Source organism: Patiria miniata, unplaced genomic scaffold, assembly GCF_015706575.1.
Source record: "Patiria miniata isolate m_02_andy unplaced genomic scaffold, ASM1570657v1 HiC_scaffold_3, whole genome shotgun sequence".
NCBI classification, from domain to species: domain Eukaryota; kingdom Metazoa; phylum Echinodermata; class Asteroidea; order Valvatida; family Asterinidae; genus Patiria; species Patiria miniata.
Window position 1 is genome coordinate 27295140 of NW_024037069.1, and position 23729 is coordinate 27318868.

The 23729-nt window shown below is 40.9% G+C and overlaps 1 protein-coding gene across 1 annotated transcript; it reads right to left on the reverse strand.

The window, feature by feature from the left end:
- Positions 1–117: 117 nt before the first annotated feature.
- LOC119737562 lies at positions 118–20933 on the reverse strand. The gene is made up of 7 exons (XM_038212013.1): positions 20782–20933; positions 10446–10519; positions 9556–9897; positions 7220–7438; positions 6757–6954; positions 5872–5993; positions 118–1479 (listed from the first exon to the last, which is right to left on the reverse strand). Exons 2-7 carry the CDS (start codon positions 10507–10509, stop codon positions 1336–1338), a joined length of 1089 nt encoding a protein of 362 aa, XP_038067941.1. The 5' UTR covers positions 10510–10519; positions 20782–20933; the 3' UTR covers positions 118–1335.
- Positions 20934–23729: the final 2796 nt, after the last annotated feature.

The following is a 23729-nucleotide window of genomic DNA, read 5'->3' on the forward strand; positions in this document are numbered from 1 at the left end:
AATATAAACAACAATAGTCAAGTAACAAATCGAGTATCAACCTACATGTACTTTGTTGTCCCCAGTGGCGTAAATCGAGGGGGGAGGGGGATGACCAAAATCCAAAAATTGCCAGTTCGTGGAAATTTGAAGGGGGGGGGGGGGGCCGGACACCACATTACACTATGGGGCACTCTTCAGGATATCAACATGTATACTCGCGCTTACATCAAAAAAGCGCATTTTAAAAGCTTTTGTACTTTGTTCCTCCACTTTTCAGTGCTATCAAATACATTTGGGTTGTTGGGATGTTAAAAAAATACCTCAAAATCCCCATTTTGCTTTTGTCATCACGAAAAAGTGGGGGGATGATTCAATAGCCCATCCCCCGGTCAAAAAGTAAAGGGGGGGGGGGGATACATACCTTCCATCCCCCGGGATTTACGCCCCTGGTTGTCGCTGCTTAAGATATATGATAGAATTATTTTGAAAGAAAAGTAATTAAGGAAAAATTGCCACATGTCTTTTTACAATCTTATTTCTATTATTCAAAATTTCTGAGAAAATAATTATTTTTTATTTAAAAGTAATAAGATATTTCGTTTGCAAACCTAATTATATTTCAGTATAAATTTTGCGACCAGGACTGTTTAGAAGTCTATACTTTATAGTTGTTTCAGTTCATGTATAAAATTAGCTGATAATAGTATGACAAAAAACATTTATTTTAAAAATATATATGAGATACACCAAGATGGTAGGAAAATTCCAACTTGCATAGAACATTTCTTAATTTGACCCCATAACTGTAGGTCAGACGAAGAGGTGACATGTTGACAGCGCTAATTTTGTCCATTCAGCTGCTTTGAAAATTAAAAAAAACAATTATTTTTAAAAAAATATATGAAATACACAAAGAAGGTAGAAAAATTCCAACTTGCATAGAACATTTCTAAATTTGTCATGCATAACTTTTAAGAAATTCCTGCGCAGCTGTTGACATTTTTATCTTTTCCACCAAAACAAAAATTCACATTTTTGAAACAAAAATTCAGCGCGATTCAGCCAATTAACCTGTAAAAAACTATGATATAAATTAAGCTATTCACAAAATTAGAAAACTAAAGAAATGTTACATGAACTCCCAGTAAAACAGCCTTGCCCTCCTCTACTTCCAGGCTCCTGACCAGAATTGACTTCACGTGATGGGCTCCGTTTAAACTCGATGGAGGTAGTTTGCACTAGTATTGTTCATGTGTAGAGTAAAATGCCTCATCTCCAACAGATTTGTAATTTTTTTTCTTGTTGAATGCCACGAAAAAATAACAACATGAATATTTCTTGGGGTGATTACGGTTAGAAATCATTCTGTCTAAAATTGTAGCAAGAGAAAGGGCAACCTGGTGTAAATGCCCAAAGACAGGTCATGGAGAGGTCCGGAGGCTCATAGGCACAGGTTTCAGCACGAATGAATTCCCTTTGTTTCTTCTTTAGATAGACCTGTTTTAATGACAAACATTACAATGCAAATAAAAAAATTATTGCTAAATTAGGATAATTAGCAGTGGATCATGTCACCCGAATGCAAGACGTTCAGGTTTGAACTGTGATCAATTAATATCTCAATCTAAAAATTAATGTGGCCTGACGTTGCGAACTTAGCAAGTTCTTCTTCAGAGGCTAAAACAGAAATGACAGAGGTACATACATTAAAATGGGGGTGCACACAAACATGCAGGGATGAAAGAAGAAACACAAAAGGAGGATTAGGTGCGAAAGGTGTGGAAAGATGCAGGGGAGGGTGGATGAGAGAACAAAGAAACAAAGGGAGATGGCAAACCACAAGGGGTCTGGTATGAACAGGGGAGGGACCAGAAAGGGGAAGGATCAAAGGTCACAGGGAGTGGGAACGGACAAAAGAGTGTGGGAGTGAAGGGGGATTATGCGGGGGGGGGGGGGGGGGGGGGGGGGGGGGAACAGTATGGAGGTGGAAAGGGATGAAAGATGGGGAAAGATGGGGAAACACAAACAATGAAGACCAGGTGGATTATCTGTAACAGAAGACAATGGAGGAAGAAAAATATTAATCATTTCCAAGTTGGATGTTGAGACCATGTGGTTGAATAGTTCGAAGACGATTCATCCACACTTTCTCTCTGCTGAGGCGAACTGAGTCCTTGCGATGGCCAAGAGATTCAATGCCCTGCAAAATCATATCAGAAATGGAGTGGTTAGGCAGGTTGAAGTGATGACCAACAGGGGTGTCTAGTTTCTTGGTGTTGACCGTTGACCGGTGGGCATAGAAACGCTTCTTGAGCGTATTCTTAGTCTCACCTACATACTGCACTCCACAGACCCTGCAAGAAATAAGATATATGACATTAGGGGTGTTACAAGTGATGTTACCAATGGTTCTGTGGGTGGTGACAGAAGAGTGGCCAGAAAAGGAGTCAGACTCCTGGATATGAATCTGGCAGACAACACATCTGGAACTGCACTTGAAAGTACCATGCTGGGTGGGAGGGGATGCATCTAAGGATGGGACTTCAGCTCGAACAATCAAGTCCCGTAGATTTCGAGGACGCCTGTAAGCCAATGTGGGGCCGTTGGGGATGGCGCGGGCAAGGCGATCTGAAGTATGGAGGATATGATGATTGTCATTAGTGATTTTGCGAAGGGGAGGGAGATTGGGGTGAAACGTGGTAACCAAGGGAATCATGGGTTTGGCCATGGCATCAGGGGCCTTTCCCGTGAGAGCTTGATTTCTGGGGATAGCTTTAGCTCTGGCAATGGCACGATGAACTTGGCGAGAGCTGTGACCCCTGGCCACCAAGTTGTTCCTCAGTATCTGTGTATGGCGGGAGAAATCGGAATCATTAGAACAAATTCTTCTGAGTCTGAGTGCCTGGCTAAACGCTATGCCAGTTTTGCAGTGCCTGGGGTGACAGCTGGAGGAGTGGAGGTACTGGTGGGTGTCTGTGGGTTTGGAATACAGGTCAGTGGTTAGTGAGTTGCCTTGCTTGCGGACGGTGACATCCAGAAAGTGGGTTTGGTGAGCCGAGAACTCCGATGTGAATTTGATGGTTCTGTGGAAGGAATTGATGTGGTTAGTGAAGGTCAAGAGACTGTCCTCATCGCTGGTCCAGATGAAATTAATATCTCACTAGAAAACAATTCCCTTTCTTTTAAGCATAAAAACGCAGTGGCGGCACCGGGGGGTGGGGGGGGGGGGGTTGCACCACAAGTAATTTCCTCCCCCCCCCCCCCCCCCCCCCCCCGTTTGCCTCCACATTTTTCCCCAAACATTTTTACATATATATTAATTGTTGATTTCCTTTGCTGTTAAAATTCATAAAAACTTGACGATAGAGAGTGAATCATCGGTACTGTGGACACATTTTGGGCCAATAGAAGCATTATAAACATTGGTACCGTAATTTGGTAGACAAAACACGCCACACATGCATTTATATACAGCCTAGATTGTGTGCAGCCTTCGATACAACGGGATCGGTTGGCCGGTTCGAATCTGCTGCAAAAATTCCATCTTATAAAGTTTATGCGGTACCCGCTGCTATGTACATCATATGCGAACCAGCCAACCGATCCCGTTAGCTCGGTGGTCGAGTGGTAAGACATCTGCACTAGAAAGCAGGAGGTCGTGGGTTCGAGTCCCACCTGAGTGATTTTTCCCAACTTTTGCTCGGGAGGTAACACACTGAGTATACAGTGTTTACACGTCGGTGAAGGCCAAAACCTAATTTGAATGTTTACATTGTTATGTATTAGATGAACATCGACTGGTACGGTTACACCACAGATCAGAATAATTTTTTGAAATCTTATCTCGGGGAAACATGTTTTCAAAAATTATATAAGTGTGTGGTCGTGATCTGCTGGAGCATCTGAACTTCTGAAACATGTTAAAGAAATGTTATTCCTGACGCTTAAAAATGTAATACATATTTGATGCAGCCTCAAAAAGGAAGTGGGAGGGCCGATGGGTTATTTGTGGTTTCACGGAATGGACAGAGCAACAACAAATTAATGAATCGGTTCTTAAAACAATATTCAAAATAATAAAATCAGTAAAACGGTTTCAGCTTAAACAAAAACTGCAGTGGTAACGCCACTCACAGCTTCCAAAAAGTGGAATATACATTAATTTTCTCTTCTTAAACAAGTTTGTAAACAAAAAAGTCGGTCCATTTGATGAGACTTTTGACATGTTATAATACAACAATTATCTAACCGGCCTGTAATGTGTAAATGTGCTCACAATCTCGTTTGTTTAGTTAAAAATAAACAAGTAATGCTCATTCAGTACAGATTGAAAAAAAAACTATGTAAGGCCAAAAAAAAAAAAAAAGGTCTCCGGTTTCTGGTATGGAGCTTGCCCAAAAAGTGGTGCGGCGACGTGGCTTTTTTTTTTTTTTTACCTGATTTTTTGCTTCAAATGTCGGCTGATGACTGCAAATGGTGTCCGACTAAACTTAGTGCAAATATATGGGAGTCCAAAGAGGCCACATAAAGCTTATTCTCGACCATAACCCAATCTAAAAACCAGTTAAAATTGTGCAGCAGCAGGATTCCAGTCAAACCAGTGAGTTTGGCGGTTTTGAGACATCATCTTTCATTGAAAAAAAAAAAGTTTTCATTTTGCCGACGCGCATGGCTACGGCGACGCGCGCGCATACCAGAAACCGGAGCCTTTTTTTTTTTGGCCTAATATAAATACCATGCTTCCTGTGTGGGTAACAAATGTGCAGGTTTAAATCCCCCAACAAAAAGAATATATAAATAAATGAATGAATTAAATTAGATTATTTTCGTTTCCTGGCTATTTTAAAACGTTTATCATTCAAAATCACCGTTTGTAATATTCATATTCGCCCATTACCATCGATTTAGTACACTTCCAACGTTTAATTTTGTCTTTTGTGTGACAATATTAAATTCAGTTCAAGCAATTTTGAAGTTCACGTTTAGGCTTAGCGGGTAGTATCGATTTCGTCTGGTCTATGCCAATAAACCCTTTTAGTCATAAAACGTAATTCGTCTAATTGATTTACAAACAACGAATTCGATTTCTGAATGCTGCATTCGGCAACAGCTTAGATGAGTTTGATCTGTAATGATCTTCAAAGGGAACTTGAAAGAAGTATTATCTGGCAAGTGCTCATTGCGTGCGAAAAGGTTTCTGACTGTGTCAATAGAGGGCGCTGTTTCTTATTTGTTTTTTTTCATGCAACATTAGGCCTTTTTATCCCAGATTATCTCATTCCCAAACAGACTGTGGATCGGGGAAGAATGGGTTTTTTTCCCTTAAAATATGGTACATCATAATCTACATGCCTAGAAAGAGTTATAAAATTCGGTGGACCAGATCGCGTAAAACTAAAGCGTTTTCGGCCTCTCGTCCCACGGACTAAATGGGCACGCGCGCGAATACACAGGCTTTTTATTGACCGCCCCCAAAATATTTCCTGACCCCAATTGCCCCCCCCCCCCCGCATTTTAGAGTCTGGCGCCGCCAATGGACCAACGCAAACCCCATCATGTCCTCGTCAGCAGCATTTAGCGTCATATACTCAACGTTAACCAAACTATAGCCAATGCAGTTTAACTTTTTAAAACTATGTAATACACATAATCGCAGTTTATTACCCTTTACATGGGCATGATGGTTGATGATACATATTTGAACAGCGCCCCTTTGAGTGAGATAGACTCCACCTCGCCCCCTCCCCCTTCGACTGTTTTTTCAGCTGCTGGTCCTCCCTACCCCTCCTCATGCACAGTTGACAAAATATTTAGCAAAGCTCCTAACCCCTGCCCAGTCCCAGCACTGACTTTTTTTAATACATCTACAATTATACACACTGTACTTACAATGTAGACACAGGCAGCGACAAAGCCGATGAATACGATTGAAGCCACCACGGCCCATATCACACTCAAATCGACGGGTTTGTTGGGAATTGGAATACTGTCTGTCAAAGCAAGCGTTGTTCCTGAAAAGAGTCAAAAGGCACTCTGACACAATATCCGACTTGATTCGTTTGATATATAACTTGATTTAATTAACATCTGACTTGATTCGATTGATATCTGACTTGATCGAATCACTGAGTTTCATTGTTCCATCACCTAATAGACCCCCATCTGACGTCACATCTGACGTTCTTTTCCTCTGGGATTCGAGACACATTAGTACACACAATACATTCAGGTGACAGGCACGATCCCTCTGCCTCGTTCCGTTAGAGTTCGCATAAGCAATAGCACCAGGGACTATTAACCAAATGAAAGCGAAATTATTATATGTTTTTCTATTCAAAGACCTTTTGCCCAGCAAAATGATTCCTGGATGGTTTCACAATTTTGCTGAAATCAAATTCTTTTTGTCAACATTATATTACTCGTGATTAGTAGCGGTCATTTAAAGCAAACAAAAGTCGAATTACAATTCTTCTCAATGAAGAGAATCAAAATACCGCCAGATTCGCACTCGTGATGGTGTGTGAATGCAGTTACATAATTATTATGAAGTGAACATAATTGCAGTAGTTCACAAAGCGTGGTTCACTGATTTCTTCCCATGATGTAGTTATTTTTTTGTAATCGCAGCTGGTTTTATTTAACCACATCGGTATTTCCCAATCAACATCAAAACAGTATAGAACTTTCACAATAACATCGAAATTACACAATGTACGATTTACAATCCAAGCAGCCAGATATTGAGTCATACTAAGTCCGCGAAATGAAACCTACCTGGATTGCTGGAGGACTGAACTTCATCATAAGTTGCCGTTGTGGGTTTAGTTTTGGTAAGGCGCACCCTCGTGCGTGTAGTACTGCGTCCTACTGCAACATCACCCATTGCCTCACATACATATTCTATGTCATTGTCATCCGAAGGAACTTGGATTGTTGCTGAAGTTGAATAGGTGTTGTTCCTCAACCACAAACCTGATCAATAGATACATAATACATGTATGTTTTAATAACAGGTAACTAAAAAACATCGGAAACGATCATAACTGTGTATGGGGCTCTGTTATGTTCCAAGGTCGACGATTTTGAAACAGACACACGACTGACGGACACACAATTTTGTCGACAGTACAACGATTTTGGCGACCAAAAAAACTAAACTATAGGGGGCCTCACAACCCCTCCAGCGATGCCAGTGACTACACGATTCCTCCATGATCTTATGAAGAACATTGCTTACCTGTGTTAGCCGGTAGAACTACAGGCCTGTCTGCTGTTGAGGCCTTGAATTCCGTCAGCCCGCCCAAAAACCACTTCAATTCCACGGCAGGTTTGACCTGCTCCATGATGCAGGTCAGGTTGTACACCGTGCTGTCGTGTCGTACTCTCACCTCGCACATGTCTGCATCATGGTCCTGATTGCAGTCGATGACGGTGGGATATGGTCGACTTGGGGAGACTGTTGGTAAAGGGTAATGGAAATCATTAATTTTGCCAAAAAATATGTATTTTCACTGGTAAGGAACAACAATACAACAAATCTGAAGAAGGTTATTCAACAAACTAGCCCGCCCACTATTTCAGCTCAGATAAACTTTTGCAGGAAACACTGAAAGTGCATTTTCTTGTGGTAAGATCCCAGTTTGTCATTTCAAGATTGGTTCGTCCTAACCATAGGGTCAATGATGGGAATTCCTCTTTTAATGATAATAATACCGGTGCTTATACAGTGCAGTTCCAAATGCGCTTTACAAACAAAAACAAAGAAAACTAAGCAGATACATTGAAAGAGTAAATCACATAAGACATTAGGCAAACAGGTGTGTTTTGAGGAGGCTTCTGAATGTTTGTGGGCTAGGAGCCAGTCTGATGGTTGATGAGAGATCATTCCACAATCTAGGGGCACAGATAGAGAATGACCTCTCCGCAACCATCCTTTGGCCCCTAGGCACCACGAGCCGGGTTGTGTCTGTGGCAGAGCGTAATCCGGGTTGTGAAGGTTTGTAGGATGAAATGCTGTTTGAAAAGTATATGGGAGTGAGACCGTTGATTGACTTGTATACATATAACACGATTTTGAAAATAAAGCGTTGTTCGATCGGAAGCCAGTGAAGAGATTGCAATAGTGGAACAGAGGGATGTCGGTGAGGAACTTGGAAAACGATACGAGCAGCTCTGCCATGTAGACGCTGCAGTCTTGAGATGTCAGAGCTGCTGCAACCGGCCCAAAGAGAGTTGGCATAGTCTAGTCTAGACAGAATCAGGGCCCTTATGGCATGAGTACAGCTTTCCTGGTCGATGAAGCGACGAATTGTGGAGATGTTGCGTAGATGGAAATTGATTGACTGACAGAGAGATGTAACATGAGAGGACATGGTCATCGATTGGTGGAATGTTACTTCTAGATTTCTCACTGAAAGTGATGGGGATACATACTCATTATCGATTGGGAAGGCGTAATTGATGAGCTTTGGCAGATTGTTTTGAGATGCAGATATGAAAAACTCAGTTTTGGAGCTGTTTAGTCTCAAGGGCGGATCCAGAACACAATTTTAGGGGGGGCCAACAAAAAATTTGGTCCCCCAAAACAGTGGGTCAAAATAATTACGGCGTGGGGTTCGGGGCCCGCTTAAGGGCCCCGAAAAATGTTTGGATTCTAGATGCTCTGTGGTGCGATCTGAGGCAATTTCTGACCACTTAAACCAATGTTTTTTTGAGGAAAAGATGGTGGTGTACTCATTGCCTGCCTTTATTGCGATGTTACATAAAAAAAAAAATTGGTTTCGTTTTTTTTGGGGGGGGGGGGGGGCATGGCCCCCTTTGGCCCCCCCCCCTGGATCCGCCCTTGTTTAGTCTCAGCTTGTTTGCAGTCATCCAGTGTCGAACGCCATCTACGCATTTCAATAGCCTATGCAGAGGAACAGCAGCTTCACCTGGAAAGTTGGGATTAAAGGTTATGTAAAGTTGAATGTCATCGAAAATGACAGCATACTAGGCCCACTGATTTCACAGGATGTTTGATCCTGTTATTTATTTACAGTAAAGTAGGATATTTCCTTATATTTTGGCACCTTTCTTTTTAAATGATTGAGGTATGTTAATCAAAGTGTGATTCAGAGATTGGGGGTTACATTGAGTAAAAACTTGTCCGAGACTCGAGACAAAGTACAGGAACCAGACGTCGTTATTGTAATCGACCTGGGGCCAATGTCATAAAGCTACACAGAAATTTCCTAAACACAGGAAATATTTCCTTGGCAAAAAATTTACCTGCCAACATGCCATGTGATTATTATTGCTTGTGACTGCAGGTTGCCAGCTCATCTTTGTTTAGCACGTATCGTGTATATATGCTAAGAAATAGTTGCTGTTTAAAATCTCCATGAAATTGGGAAATGTGCAGATCCAAATGTCGGAATTTTCTCAATAAATATTCTTCCAAATTTAGTTTTTATATTATAGTGACAGTGAGACAATTGAACTTCTTTTTTGTTTTTGTACATTTTAAAGGAATTTGCAAAATGCTAAGAAACAATTGAAGCAAACAAGTAAGGTAAACTCACAAAATGGACTCACCCTTGTCACGAACTTCAATCTGTCCCTCTGTCGTACTTTTAAAACGCGGTTTCAGCTTATAGAAGTAGGTTCCCGCATTGGAGGCGGTGACGTTCTCAATGATGAGATTGCACTCATCGTCGATATCATAGACGCCCTCTGGGATCCCGTTTTGGGGAGCCACTCTTCCCTTGAAGTATGAGATGAGCAGGAATGTGTCGCTTAGTGAGCCATAGAACCAGTACATCGCGTCGACGTCTTTTACCAGCTTTTTGCAAGATATGCTCATTGGACAGGGCACAATCCCACGGTGGCCTCGTTCCAAGAACAAGGCTTCAACGGTGACCGCTTGGACTAATGTACCTAAACCAGTAGAATGAACGAGACGTCATTTCTGATTTTACTACATATAGCCTATAGGCTATATGTAGTAAAATCAGAAATGAATTTCGGTTGACCTAGATTTCCTATAGATAGGAAATCTAGGTCAACCGAAATTCTTTTTGACACCATTGTATTGCTCTTGATTAGTAATTTGAATATGTAGTAAATTAACTCCAGTCAAATAGTTTTCTCAGTTTGGACCAAACAAAGTCAAACACCGCCAGATTTGCCTTCATAATTGTGTTTGGAGGCATTATAGAAGAAAACCATTGCCGTATAGTGATTTCACCCCCAGATGTAGTCAGGATTTCCCGAAAGGTATTTGCCCGTAATTCACAGCCACTTTTATTAAACACATTGGAATTTTCCATACAACCCCCATACTCTTTTAGACTTTTTAAACTGAAGTTACCTGTAATTTGGTAATAATATTGGGATTACTGAGTTTAGATTTACAATTTATGCAGTGCAGCCAGATCACATCATGAGTCCGCAAAAAAGATTATTATTATTTTGTGACTGCTTACAGATGCAGTATAACAGCAATGATGAAGGTACCCGCTGCATTCGATTTTCGACTCGCCTCGTCATTTTGCCGTCTCTATAATGGAAGCAAAAATGCAATTATAAGTAAACGTAACATTTGTTGAAGTCTTTTCCAGAATTATTTTAATTGGTGCCTTAATGTTCATCTTTGTCAGAAACTTATACAAATATAATATTGGCTAATACAAAGACTAATATAGTGGTACATTGGACCTTAAATCCTGTGAATAAGGGTGCACAGTGGCGTAGCCAAGAATTTTTCAGTGGGGGGGGGGGGGGGGGGGGGGGGGCTGAGGGGGGGGGGCTGGAACATTTCATGGGGGCGTCATGTAGATCAATGATAATTTTTTTTGAAACTCAAAATCTCAGGGGAGGGGCGACTGGGGGGCACAAGGTTTCATGGGGGGCTGTCGCCCCCTACGCGCCCCCCCCCCCCTACGCCCCCCCCCCCCCCCCCCCCCCGTGGCTACGCCACTGAGGGTGCATAATGAAGAGATCAATTCTGATGCATTTTTGAAATTCATGAGCAGCGCCGCCGTTCGATTACTTTCCTCGCGCTTCCTCGCACCTCTATAAGTCTTGGAATTAAGACCACATGTATATGCACGGGATATGTTATCACCCATGTCTGGATATTCTTGGCAAGAGATTTCGCCACGAATTATCGGAAACACATTGTCACTTATTGAACTTGAAGGGTACAGTGAGTGACAGGAGAAAGAAATACTTGCTTGGCCCGAAATTACACAGAATTAAATTAATAAACAGTCTTGTGCATTTGAAAACATTTTTTTTTCAAGACACCCCTGGGTTGAAACCATTGACAGCTCTCTCACCCTAGGATCATTTGCATGTCCACAATTTTTGAACATGTAGGTTTCACAACAGCGTTTGTTTTGTGTGGTGTCTAGGGTAAAAACATCAATTTGTAGCGGCGTGAGCATGGCGTAAGTTACGGAAATACGATTTTTTTTTCACCAAAATTTAAATGTTACAATCTCTACCAGACAATATAATGCAGTCACATTTCATAAGGGGCCATTCAGAATTTTCAATTTTTTAAAATTTCGATCTTTTTTCCAAATTGTGGGTGGGTGGGTCAAGCTGAATAATTGAAAATCGAAATTCACTTTCCATGGAAAAAGGTAGAAAAAAACAAAGAAAGATAGATCTTTTGACTTGCCTGAACAAGGCGCAATTAAGCGTTCCGATATCGCGATGCGTGTTTCTTTTCTAACTTGGTCGTCTGTATGTACTGTACATGTACGTCATGTACATGTACTGTACATGTACATGTACGTGTATATAGACCCACTGTGTCATGAGAGGGAGGTGGTTTTTTAGTAGACTTGGATGCCGGGCGTTTCTAGCGGTTAGGCCGTGCAGAGGCAGCAGGGTACCAGGTGTACTAGATCGGCTCTATTATAACACGCCGCGGGTGTCGATTACCAATCGCTATAAAAACTTGACTATAAACCCAATGCACATGACGTCATCATTTTACACAAAATCTTGGTGGCGCCATTTTGGGAGTCAAATTATCGTCTGCTAGCATATCGCGCACGCACGATATACATCACGTCCGATGCTTGTTCGTACTCGCAGAAGAATCGTACCGTACGACGTGCCAATTTGTGTCGCGAATCAATCATATTGACCACTTGCACTTGCAGCATGGATGCCGTGGTCGATGGTCAGTTATCCAGTGCCAGTGCCAGTTCTGGGCCACCTAGTTCTTTGTCGGAAAACGTGGAACAACTTCCTTTGCCTGACAAGGAGAGATACGTGAACAAGCTGGGGAACATTGGAACATGCGATCCATACCTCATCCCCGCATCATGCTGCACACCGTTGTTGAAATCCAACTTTGGACACCATTTGCATTAGCAAAAGAAGCAAAAACACAGAAAAATCTACATGCCATCTTGGAAAATCTGGCATCTTGGAAAACAAACGCTTGTCTTCTTTTAGGTTTATGAAAGAAAAACCTGCAAGAAACTAAATTATTTTTTACTTGGTCTTTTAGTCCCATATGGGGTGTTTTCCTCGTCATTTTCTAGCTTACATCATTGTTCAGAGTAAGAAAAGTTTACTGCATGCGTTTGAAATTTCTATGCTGTTTTTTTTTTGGCTCAAACTTTAGGACTGTAGGCCATATTACTATAAGTTAACTGCAATTCTAATTTAAGAAATATTCAACCAGATAAATATAAGAAATTTAAAAGTGGCAGTAAAGCCACAGGACGATTCATGGTTTAATGAACAGGACGATTCATGGTTTAATGACGAAATGCTAGAATTTATTGAACTGTTATCGGTAGTCCTTCTGCTGAAGATCCCACTTTAGCCGCCCTAGCTAAGTTAGATTAAAGCCAAGACGAACTTGCAAATGTCGAATTCACAAAATTTACCCACACAGGCTGCATTTATAGCAAGGCCGTAGGAAGCGGTACGGCAGGTACGGCTATGGCCGTACCAATAATAACAGGCCTATCTTTTTTTTTTAATGTATACAAGGCCTTGCATGGCCCCAAGGGTGGATTTTTTTTTGGGGGGGTGGTTCTAAATGCTCTGTGGTGCGATCTGAGGCAATTTCTGACCACTTTAACCATTTTTTTAAGGAAAAGATGGTGGTGTATGCAGTACCTGCCTTTATTGCGAAGACACTGAAGGAAAAAAATGGGTTCCATTTTTTTTGGGGGGGGGGGGCATTGGCCCCCGTTGCCCTCCCCCAAATTTTTCTTGTGATGTTTTTGTGTTTTGTTTTGTTTTGGAAAGGGCGTAATCATACATGTCGCCACTAGGCCTACATGTTAGGTTAAACGGAATGGCCATTGGCCGCCACCATGAATTTTAGTTGTCCTCAGACTTGTACTTGTGTTTTCTTAAAAAGAAGTGGTTTTCTAAATGAGAAAATAGCAAGGAAGAACCGGTTTTGTGCAAGCAAAATTCAGGGAATAACCCGTTGAATTTCATATCTTGTTGGAAAATTCCAAAGTCATTCAAAGAAAGTAATTACCGCCGTGAATCAGAGTTTATGAAGGGACAGAAAGTGGGATTTGCTATCAACAAGACCGTTCGTCATTCTTTACCTGATGGGATGTGAATCAATTGGAGGATGAGAGACTCTGCAAGCTGATGTATTTTTTTAGAAAAAAAAATACTTACAAAATACGCTCGGCAGTTCAATCATGTACAAACACTGGTATCCATTCCGGTGAATTAAGTCTTAAATAAACGGAAATCTTCCCTACAAGCTGGTTGCAAAAAAAAAGTTTTTCTAAAAAATACATCAGCCCGCAGAGCCTCTCGTCCTCCAATTTGATTCACATCCCATAAAAGGTAAATAATGAGGAACGGCCCTGTTGATGCTGATAGCAAATCCCACTTTCCGTCCCTTCATAAACTCTGATTCACGGCGGCAACTTTCTTGAAATGATTTTGGAATTTTCCAACAAGATATTAGTATCAACGGATTATTCCCTGAATTTTGCTTGCACAATACCGGTTCTTCCTTGCTACTTTCTCAGCTAGAAAACCACTTCTTTTTAAGAAAACACAAGTACAAGTCTGAGGAAAACTAAAATTCATGGTTAAATTCCATTTAACTTAACATGTAGTGCATGGCGACATGTATGATTACGCCCTTTCCCTGTAAACACAATCATGGATCAAGCTAAAGAGCACAAATCTAGAAAGAGAGTCAAGCTACAGTTTTGATGTGATGCTTGTGATGTAATTTATCATCTTTGATGACCCACCCACTAAAACATGGATACATTTCATTCAAAAAGTCAGGGGAAAGTGGCCAGGAAATGCCTCAGATTGCACTACAGAGCATCTATAGATCCAAAATAAGTTTTGCGATGAGCAAAATGTCCAAAACTTTTCACTACGATAGGCTAAATTTTGACGATTTATGTAAAGTTCATCAAGTGACATATACTGGTTAATACTTGCAGTTGTGCAGTGCTCCAAAATGTGTCTTGTACAAATTACGAAGAATAAAATTCCCTGTATACATGCATAGTGTTGGGGGAGTGGCTTTTGGTTACATTTGGGAGGGATTGGGTCAAATCCTGGATCCGGCTCTGCAGGCCTGCCAACTCTAACACATTTAGCGTAAGACTCACACATTTCAGGTTATTCTCATGCTTTTAACGCCGACATGGGATTTCTCACGCCAAAAAAAAATATAAAAAGATAATTGACTCCAAACTTGAAAATGATGTTTAAATGATGATAGCTAAAAACAAAAAGGTTATAGTGGTCAGAAATTGCCTCAGATCGCACCACAGAGCGTTTGGAATCCAACATTTTTCGGGGCCCAACCCCACGCCGTTAGGGCTTCGCGCTACGCGCTCGCATCAACTGAGCTCCCTGCCCTGAGATGAGCCTGACCAATAAATGTTAGCTTCCTACGGGCCTGATTTATAGCCTAGGCCTACATGACTTACCAGAAATGAAATGTGCACTACAGAGACGGCTCCCGTCATTCGGCATCCAACCCGGTTCACGTTTTATTGCATTGATCCATTTTTGCCGACGCTCTTCGTCCGTAGGAAACCGATAGAAAGAAATGCCCGACCCGGCTGTTTTCCTGTGTTTACAACGCACCACAACACAAGTATGTACATGTACCATTTTGTACAGACCTTGACCCGAGCCTGGCGACGTACCGTACCGAGATCTCGATAAATTAACCAAACAAGGAGGGCAAAGGCAGTGGCGTCGCCAAGGGGGGGGCCAGGGGGGGCACGTGCCCCCCCTGGAAAACCTAGTGCCCCCCCGAGTGCCCCCCCATCTGAGATTTGGGTTGGTAAAAAAATATATATATATTTTGTTATATTCAACTCCCATCATCTGAGTTAGTTTTTCATAAGGACAAAGAAGCACAGTAATTCGTATTTTCTTCAAATGAGCTGCAAATGTGGCACCATTTTGCATCTAGCCCATCCTCCGTATGCGAAAATTTTCCAAAGGGGAGGGGGGCACCCCCTCCCCTTAGACCCCTCCCCCAGGACGGCGATCCGTATCCACCTAAGTGCCCCCCCATCAAATGCTGGTGCCCCCCCTGTGCCCCCCCAAACTGAAAAGTCTGGTGACGCCACTGGGCAAAGGTGACGGGTCAAAGGGAAATTGAGCGGAAGACGTCATGTGGCGGCGCCGTCACGTATATGCGTGTACAAAACTGTGTGTAATTTGACTCCCAAAATGGCGGACGACATCAAAACGTGGTAGCTATGTGACGTCATTGCAAGGGGTTAATTCAACCACTGGACTAATAAATGGCCTAATAGTATACAGAGAGACATTTATTTAAAGATGGCGGCGTCCACATCGACACACGGCGGAATTTCAAGCGATTTATTGCGTACAAACGTGAAAACAATCGGGAAATTAAATTCAGTAGCCATGGTAGCGAAAGAGTTAAAGGCTCATTTAACGTTTCAAAGTGTTTTTCTCCGAATTGTATTTTTGCAACATTCTTGTAACTTTGTGAAAACGAAAATCGTTCACGCCAGTGTCTAAACTCAAGGGCGGGCCTGCGGCTGCATATATTATAAAGGAAAGTCGAAAAACGTCGATAGGATGCAAAAGTGGACTTACGTTCTGAAGAGCCTTTCTTTTTTTCGGACGATATTTTCAGGTCGAAATCGGCTCCGTAAACAAGGAATAAATCGTACTTCGGTTCGTGAAGAAATCGAAATCTGAAATCAGTATATTTTTATTCCTCCATGGTGGTACACCGTACGCGTACTCTATAGATCTACCGCGCAACTGTGACTGTGTTGACGATTATGAGGCATGTATGCATCACGACCTATGAAGCTAAGGCCAAAAAAAATCTCCGGTTTCTGGTATGGAGCTTGCCCAAAAAGTGGTGCGGCGACGCGGCTTTTTTTTTTTACCCATTTTTTTTTGCTTCAAATGTATGCTGATGACTGTAAATGGTACCTGACTAAACTTAGTGCAAATATATGGGAGTCCAGAGAAGCCACATAAAGCTTATTCTCGATCATAACCCCATCTAAAAACACGTTAAAATTGTGCAGCAGCAGGATTCCAGTCAAAGCAGTAAGTTCGGCGGTTTTGAGACATCATCTTTTATTGATTTTTTTTTTTTTTTCATTTTGCCAATGCGCATGGCTACGGCGACGCGCGCGCATACCAGAAACCGGAGACTTTTTTGGGGCCTAAACCACGGAAGGTTGCGCCACGAATGCGCATGTGCAAAGCAAGACTAGTTACGTCTGTTTGCTTATATATCTCCGATTATCGATCGCCGACTGATGATGAAATGATGATATCTTTCGTTTGTAAACATTGGCGCCATTTTATATGGGCTGCCGCAAGCGCATAAATTGAAGCCGTGGTCATTGGCAACATATTTTTCCAAAATTCCAAAAAAGTCCCCATAACGCCCTCAATACAAAATAAAAAGGCATGTTTAGGAATTATGTTGTGACTTTGTTGACAATGTTGTATTTCCATCAACCTAATAATGTTTTGATTATCTGTAATAACTCTTCTTCATCTTTGCAGTGTTGGACCTTCCATAGTTGGCAAAAATAGCGTAGAAAGGTCTATACGGCCATGCAGTACGTAGGGGTCACGTTACGTTGGCATTCCGGAATTGACGATTCCATTATGAAGGGTGAGTCTTATACAAAAGAGAAGAATGTTCACCATTTACTCATACAAAAATAATACCTTTCCGCGATAATAGATTTCATTCCAGCTTTCTTTCCCTCACATCCTGCATAACTTTAGGCCATTCATTTTGTTTTCACTTTTCAGTGCCGCCCGTGGCCCGCCCCGATTTTTTTTTAGGGGGGGGGGACTGGTTTTCACGTCTCCATAGACAGTGTTTAGAAAAAGCTTGTGGACATTCAACAGCCCTCACGACAATGTGCTTAACAAATTAATTCGCCACGAAAACACACACCTCTTCCGAACTTTCGCCCGTTAAAAAGGATTGACGTTACATAAAAAGTCATATCTAACCATATCGCTCAGCATTTGAAAGTATGAAAATACTCTTCAAGATGATCCCTTTTTTAAAATTTATAACATGTTCGGGATTATAGGGCCTTTTTGAGTTGAAAAATGCAATAACACAAACAAACTTGATTTCCTATGGAGCTCGAGGTCAACACGTTTTCTGGCTGTTTTTCGGGGGGTTCAGTTACTCAGTCGTATGAAATGCTCTTTCCAACAATATAAGAATTATTTTGATTGGAGGAGGGGGGAAAGATTTTTTCCAAGCCAATCACGGCACTCCTCTCTTTCCAGAGAACATTAATTTTGTGGTAACTTCAGTAGGATCGTGCCATGCACGAAATGGGATTGAAAATAAAGTCCTTCAATTTATTATAATTGTTTATAACAGGGGTAAACCCATTAGGGCTAAGCGCAGTTTTTTTTCGTTTCTGTACGTCTCTAACCAATGCATTCATTGTACTGGAAAAGCAGTGAGTGTCAAAATACTTTAAAAAGAAAAAAATATTTTGTAATGTATACATGCGCCGTTTTGCGCCACGATTTGTTGTAATCCCGCTGAGGTATGGACGCGTCCATTGACCCTTGGTGTTATTATGTGGCACGGATAATTATGACGTATGCACGTCGAGCTGTGTACAAAAGCTTGATAAAAGTAAACATCACCTATGCACTTCGAGCTGTCTGTGACCCGTGTACAAAGCTTGATAAGTCACACCAATGGAACGTTTCCATGTGAACGTGCTTCGTTGCTGACTTGCTGGTCCACAAGAATTGTGTTTCTCGACAGATGATGTAAAAGAAATCTTACAAAGCTTCTATCTTTAACTAATCATAACATTTTCAACACTGTTTATTTTATTTGTCAAATACTTTGGAAGGGGTTACTTTAAATTCTTAGTGGTTTTTCAAACCCTTTTTTAATCCAGAAAGACTTTAAGACAATACTTACAAAACCAGGCTGCTTGGCACCCAAAACACACTACTTTTAAACAGCAAAAACCAGAATACAAACCAGAATACAAACACTGTAATTGTTGAGATGTGTATAAACTTTTCAAAAAAGCCTCTCCAAACCTGAGGCTGAAGCAAAAGCAAAAATGTCAAGCAATTTTTTGATAAAGAACTCCATGGTAGTGCCCTGTGATTGGTCAGGTGACCAATCAAAGTGCCCCGTCATTGGTCTGTCTGATGCTTGCCAGGAAACAGTGTAGCCGAGCAATGCACAAGTCTGCTTTTCCTGAATTCAAAATGGCAGCCTCAAACAAGGCGTTTGTGACAAGGATGTTTCCCGAATTGAAGATGAAATTTCTCTTTTCTCAAGTTCCCAAAGGTATGTAAACCTAACCACCACCATTTGTACTTTCACTTCCCACTGAAGCCTACAGGGGCGCATAAGGCAGTTTGAAGATCGTTTTGGGGGTGAAATCTGACAATTTTGATTGGGGGTACGAGTGAAAATGGTCAAAAAAAAATTAATAGTAACCGCATTAGGGCCATCGATCTCAGACTCTATCGCCCGACCATGTCCAAATGTTAAAAAGCGATCCATATAGTCCTAGTTACTCGGACTAGATTTAAGTCTCAACCCAAAGTAAGAAAGTGTACAGAACTCTTTAGTAAATGTGATTCAGAGATTAAAATAAGACAAACGTTAAACACATTTTATTTCCAGAATATAAATTTTTGGAATTAGTCTTTACATAAAGAAAAGTCTTGATTGTACTCATAGGTACAATAGAGTACATAAAATGCAAAGTCCAGAACCATAATTTTTTGGTAGTACCTCCAGTGTAAATATGTGTTCATACTGCACAAGTAGCAGTCATAGTGCGTGCACGATAGACTATTATCAACTGAATGCCAACTTCATTAAAGTTATGATCAACTTGTGAAGTTATTAACCGAGATTTTGCTATTTTTTGCATGTGCTCTTTTTACTTGTTGTTCCAGAGGAATTGTTGTGTTTCTTGACAGATGATGTAAAAGAAATCCTAAAAAGCTTCTATCTTTAACTAGTCATGATATATTCAACACTGTTTATTTTTTATTTTTCAAATACTTTGGAAGGAAAATTATACTGTAATAGTGGTTTTTCAAACCCTTTTTTAATCCAGAAAGACTTTAAGACAATACTTACAAAACCAGGCTGCATGCATAGACATATGACTGCATGCATAGCGCTAGCGAAGATATCGTTTACCGCGTTCCGGCCGGATGAATAACAACTAGCGCCTTGACCAATGCTAGCGCGCGTACAGAACCGTTTTCTACGGAAGCGTATATGACCATCCGCGTTACTGCTTTACTGAGATAAAATATCTTGGAAACATGGAATTCTCTGAAAGGCTATCGTGGAAACGTGAAATACTGTGATAGCCTATCACAGAAATGTGGAATTTCGTGATAGACTATCGTGGAAACTTGGAATACTGTGATAGCCTATCACAGAAATGTGGAATTCCGTGATAGGCTATCGTGGAAATGTGAAATACTATGAAAGCTTATCACGGAAACGTGGAATATCGTTATAGCCTATCAAAGAAACATAGAATTCGCTGATAGGCTATCGTGAAAGCATGTAATTCCGTGGTGAGCTATCGTGGAAACGTGGGATTTTGTGACAGGCTAACGATATCATGGCATTTTGCTTTGCCACAATAAAACATCACGGAATTCCATGTTGCTAAGATACCCAATCGCGGTATTCCACGTCTTCGTGATTGGCTATTACAATATTCCGCGTTTCCACGATAGCATTTCACGGAATTCCACTTATTCATGATAGCCTATCACCGATTGCCACGTTTCCAAGATAACCTACCACGGATTTCCACGTTTCCATGATGGAATTCAACGTTTTCATGATGGGCTATCACTGCATTCCGAGTTGTAAAGATATTTTATGATGGAACTCTATGTTTCCAAGATATTTTATCTCAGTAACACAGTAACTCGAATGGTCATATACGCTTCCCTAGTTTTCAGAGTCCAGAGTCCATGACATTATGTAAACAGTGTGCACTCACTCTGTATAATATTTTCGTTTGCACGAAGTATGAAATTCACCAGTTTAAAGGCTTTTATTGAACGTTTCAAAGTGTTTCTCTCCGAATTGTATTTCCGTAACAGTCTTTTAACTTTGTGCAAACGAAATCGTTCGCGCCAGACAGTGTTCGAGGGCGGATCTGCATGAGGAAAGTCGAGGGAAACGTCAAAGTGCGCGACGTTTGGGGACTGGAGTAAGATGGAAGAAATAAAAAAAATACAACTTTGTTTTGAAATTCATTCGATAGAATACAAAAGTGGACTTACGGTCTGAAGAGCCTTTTCTTTTCAATTTTCGGACGATATTTTCAGGTCGAAATCTGCTCCGTAATTAAGAAATAAATCGTACTTCGGTTCGTGAAGAAATCGAAATCAGTATGGGTGCGCCGCGCAACTCAACTAGCAGGCCGGTACTTTTCATGTGTTGTCACGTTTTTAGTAGACATGATCTCGGCATCCCAGCCAGCTGGAGATCGTACCATACACAAAAGGGGGAAAATAAAGTCTATAACATTGTTGTAAATAACATAGGTGAACCCATTAGGCCAAGCGCAGTTTTTTTCGTTTCTTTAAGTCTCTAACCAATGCATTAATTGTACTGGAAAAGCAGTGAGTGTCAAAATACTTTATTAAATTAAAACATTTGTAATTATAAAGATGCACCGTTTTGCGCCACGATTTGTTGTAATCCCTCCGAGGTACAATGGACGCGTCCAAATTTTAATCTTCGTATCCTATTAATAATCAACAGAAAAAGTCATAAAGTTTTGCTATGGGAACCAGGTTTATCATGATATACCGTAGAGAAAGCCACGTAGGAGTCACGTTGGTGTTCTGGAAATGACGATTCCATTTTATTGAAGGGTAAGTCTTATACCAAAAAAAAGAATGTTCACCATTTACTCATAAAAAAATAATACCTTTCCGCGACAATAGATTTCATTCCAGCTTTCTTTCCCTCACATCCTGCATAACTTTAGGCCATTTATTTTTGTTTTCACTTTTCAGTGCTGCCCGTCGCCCGCCCCGATTTTCTTTTAGGGGGGGGGGGGGCGGGGAAGAGGTGGTTTTCACCTCTCCAAAGAAGTATTTTGAAAACCTTGCGGACATTCAACAGCCCTCACGACAATGTGCTTAACAAATAAATTCGCAACGAAAACACACCCCCCTTATCCGAACTTTCGCCCGTTAAAAAGGATTGACGTTACAATCATATCTAACCCTATCGCTCAGCATTTGAAAGTATGACTATATACTCTTCAAGATGATCACATTTTCAATGTATAACATGTTCGGGATTATAGGGCCTTTTTGAGTTGAAAAATGCAAATAAACACCAACAAAGTTGATTTCCTATGGAGCTCGAGGTCAACACGTTTTCTGGCCGTTTTTTTTTTTTTTGGGGGGGGGGGAGGGGGGTTCAGTTACTCAACCGTGTGAAATGCTCTTTCCAACAATATAAGAATTATTTTGATTGGAGGAGGGGGGAAGATTTTTTCCCTAGCCAATCACGTCACTCCTCTCTTTCCAGAGAACATTAATTTTGTGGTAACTTCAGTAGGATCGTGCCATGCACGAAATGGGATTGAAAATAAAGTCCTTCAATTTATTATAATTGTTTATAACAGGGGTAAACCCATTAGGGCTAAGCGCAGTTGTGTTTTTTTTCGTTTCTTTAAGTCTCTAACCAATGCATTAATTGTACTGGAAAAGCAGTGAGTGTCAAAATACTTTATTAAATTAAAACATATTTTGTAATATATACATGCGCCGTTTTGCGCCTCGATTTGTTGTAATCCCTCTGAGTCTGAGGTAAGGACGCGTCCGTTGACCCTTGGTGTTATTATGCGGCACGGACTTCATTATGACGCATCACGTCGAGCTGTACTGTTTACTTTGATAAAAGACCACCTGCTGATCTATGCACTGTAGGGCCATGTGTACAAAGCTTGATAAGTAAACACCACCAATGGAACCTTTCCGATGCGGATGTGAACGTGCTCCGTTGCTGACTTGTTGGTCCACAAGAATTGTTTTCTCGACAGATGATGTAAAAGAAAGCTTCTATCTTTAACTAATCATAACATTTTCAACACTGTTTATTTTATTTGTCAAATACTTTGGAAGGGGTTACTCAGTGTAAATTCTTAGTGGTTTTTCAAACCCTTTTTTGAATCCAGAAAGACTTTAAGACAATACTTACAAAACCACTGCTTGGCACCCAAAACACACTACTTTTGAAACAGCAAAAACCAGAATCCAAACCAGAATACAAACACTGTAATTGCTGAGATGTGTGTAAACTTTTCAAAAAAGCCTCTCCAAACCTGAGGCTGAAGCAAAAGCATAAATGTCAAGCATTTTTTTGATAAAGAACTCGTTGGTAGTGCCCTGTAGTTGGTCAGGTGACCAATCAAAGTGCCCTGTGATTGGTCTATCTGATGCTTGCCAGGAACAGTGTAGCCGAGCTATGCACAAGTCTGCTTTTCCTGAATTCAAAAAGGCAGCCTCAAACAAGGCGTTTGTGACAAGGATGTTTCCCGAATTGAAGGTGAAATTTCTCTTTTCTCGAGTTCCCAAAGGTATGTAAACCTAACCACCACCATTTGTATTTTCACTTCCCACTGAAGCCTACAGGGGCGCATAAGGCAGTTTGAAGATCGTTTTGGGGGTGAAATCTGACGATTTTGATTGGGGTACGAGTGAAAATGGTCAAAAAAATTAATAGTAACCGCAATAGGGGCATCGATCTCAGACTCTACTATCGCCCGACCATGTCCAAATGTTAAAAAGCGATCCATTGAGTCCTAGTTACTCGGACTAGATTTAAGTCTCAGTCCAAAGTAAAGAAGTGTACAGAACTCTTCAGTAAATGTGATTCAGAGATTAAAATAAGGAAAACGTTAAACACATTTTATTTCCAGAATATAACTTTTTGGCATTAGTCTTTACATAAAGAATAGTCTTGATTATACTCATAGGTTCAATAGAGTACATAAAATGAAAAGTCCACAACCATATTTTTTTGGTATAGATCCTCCAGTGTAAATATATGTGTTTCATACTGCACAAGTGACAGTCATAATGCGTGTACGATAGACTATTTATAAACTGAATGCCAACTTCATTAAAGTTATGATCAACTTGTGAAGCTATTAACCGAGATTTTGCTATTTTTTGCATGTGCTCTTTTTACTTGTTGGTCCAGAGGAATT

Coding starts and splice junctions, on each gene's coding strand:
- LOC119737562 (XM_038212013.1), bottom strand. CDS start 10,509: ATGACGAGGCGAGTCGAAAATCGAATGCAGCGGGTACCTTCATCATTG. Junction 9,898..10,445: donor ATTGCTGTTATACTGCATCT/GTAAGCAGTCAC, acceptor CTACTGGTTTAG/GTACATTAGTCCAAGCGGTC. Junction 1,480..5,871: donor TCGCTGCCTGTGTCTACATT/GTAAGTACAGTG, acceptor TCATTAAAACAG/GTCTATCTAAAGAAGAAACA.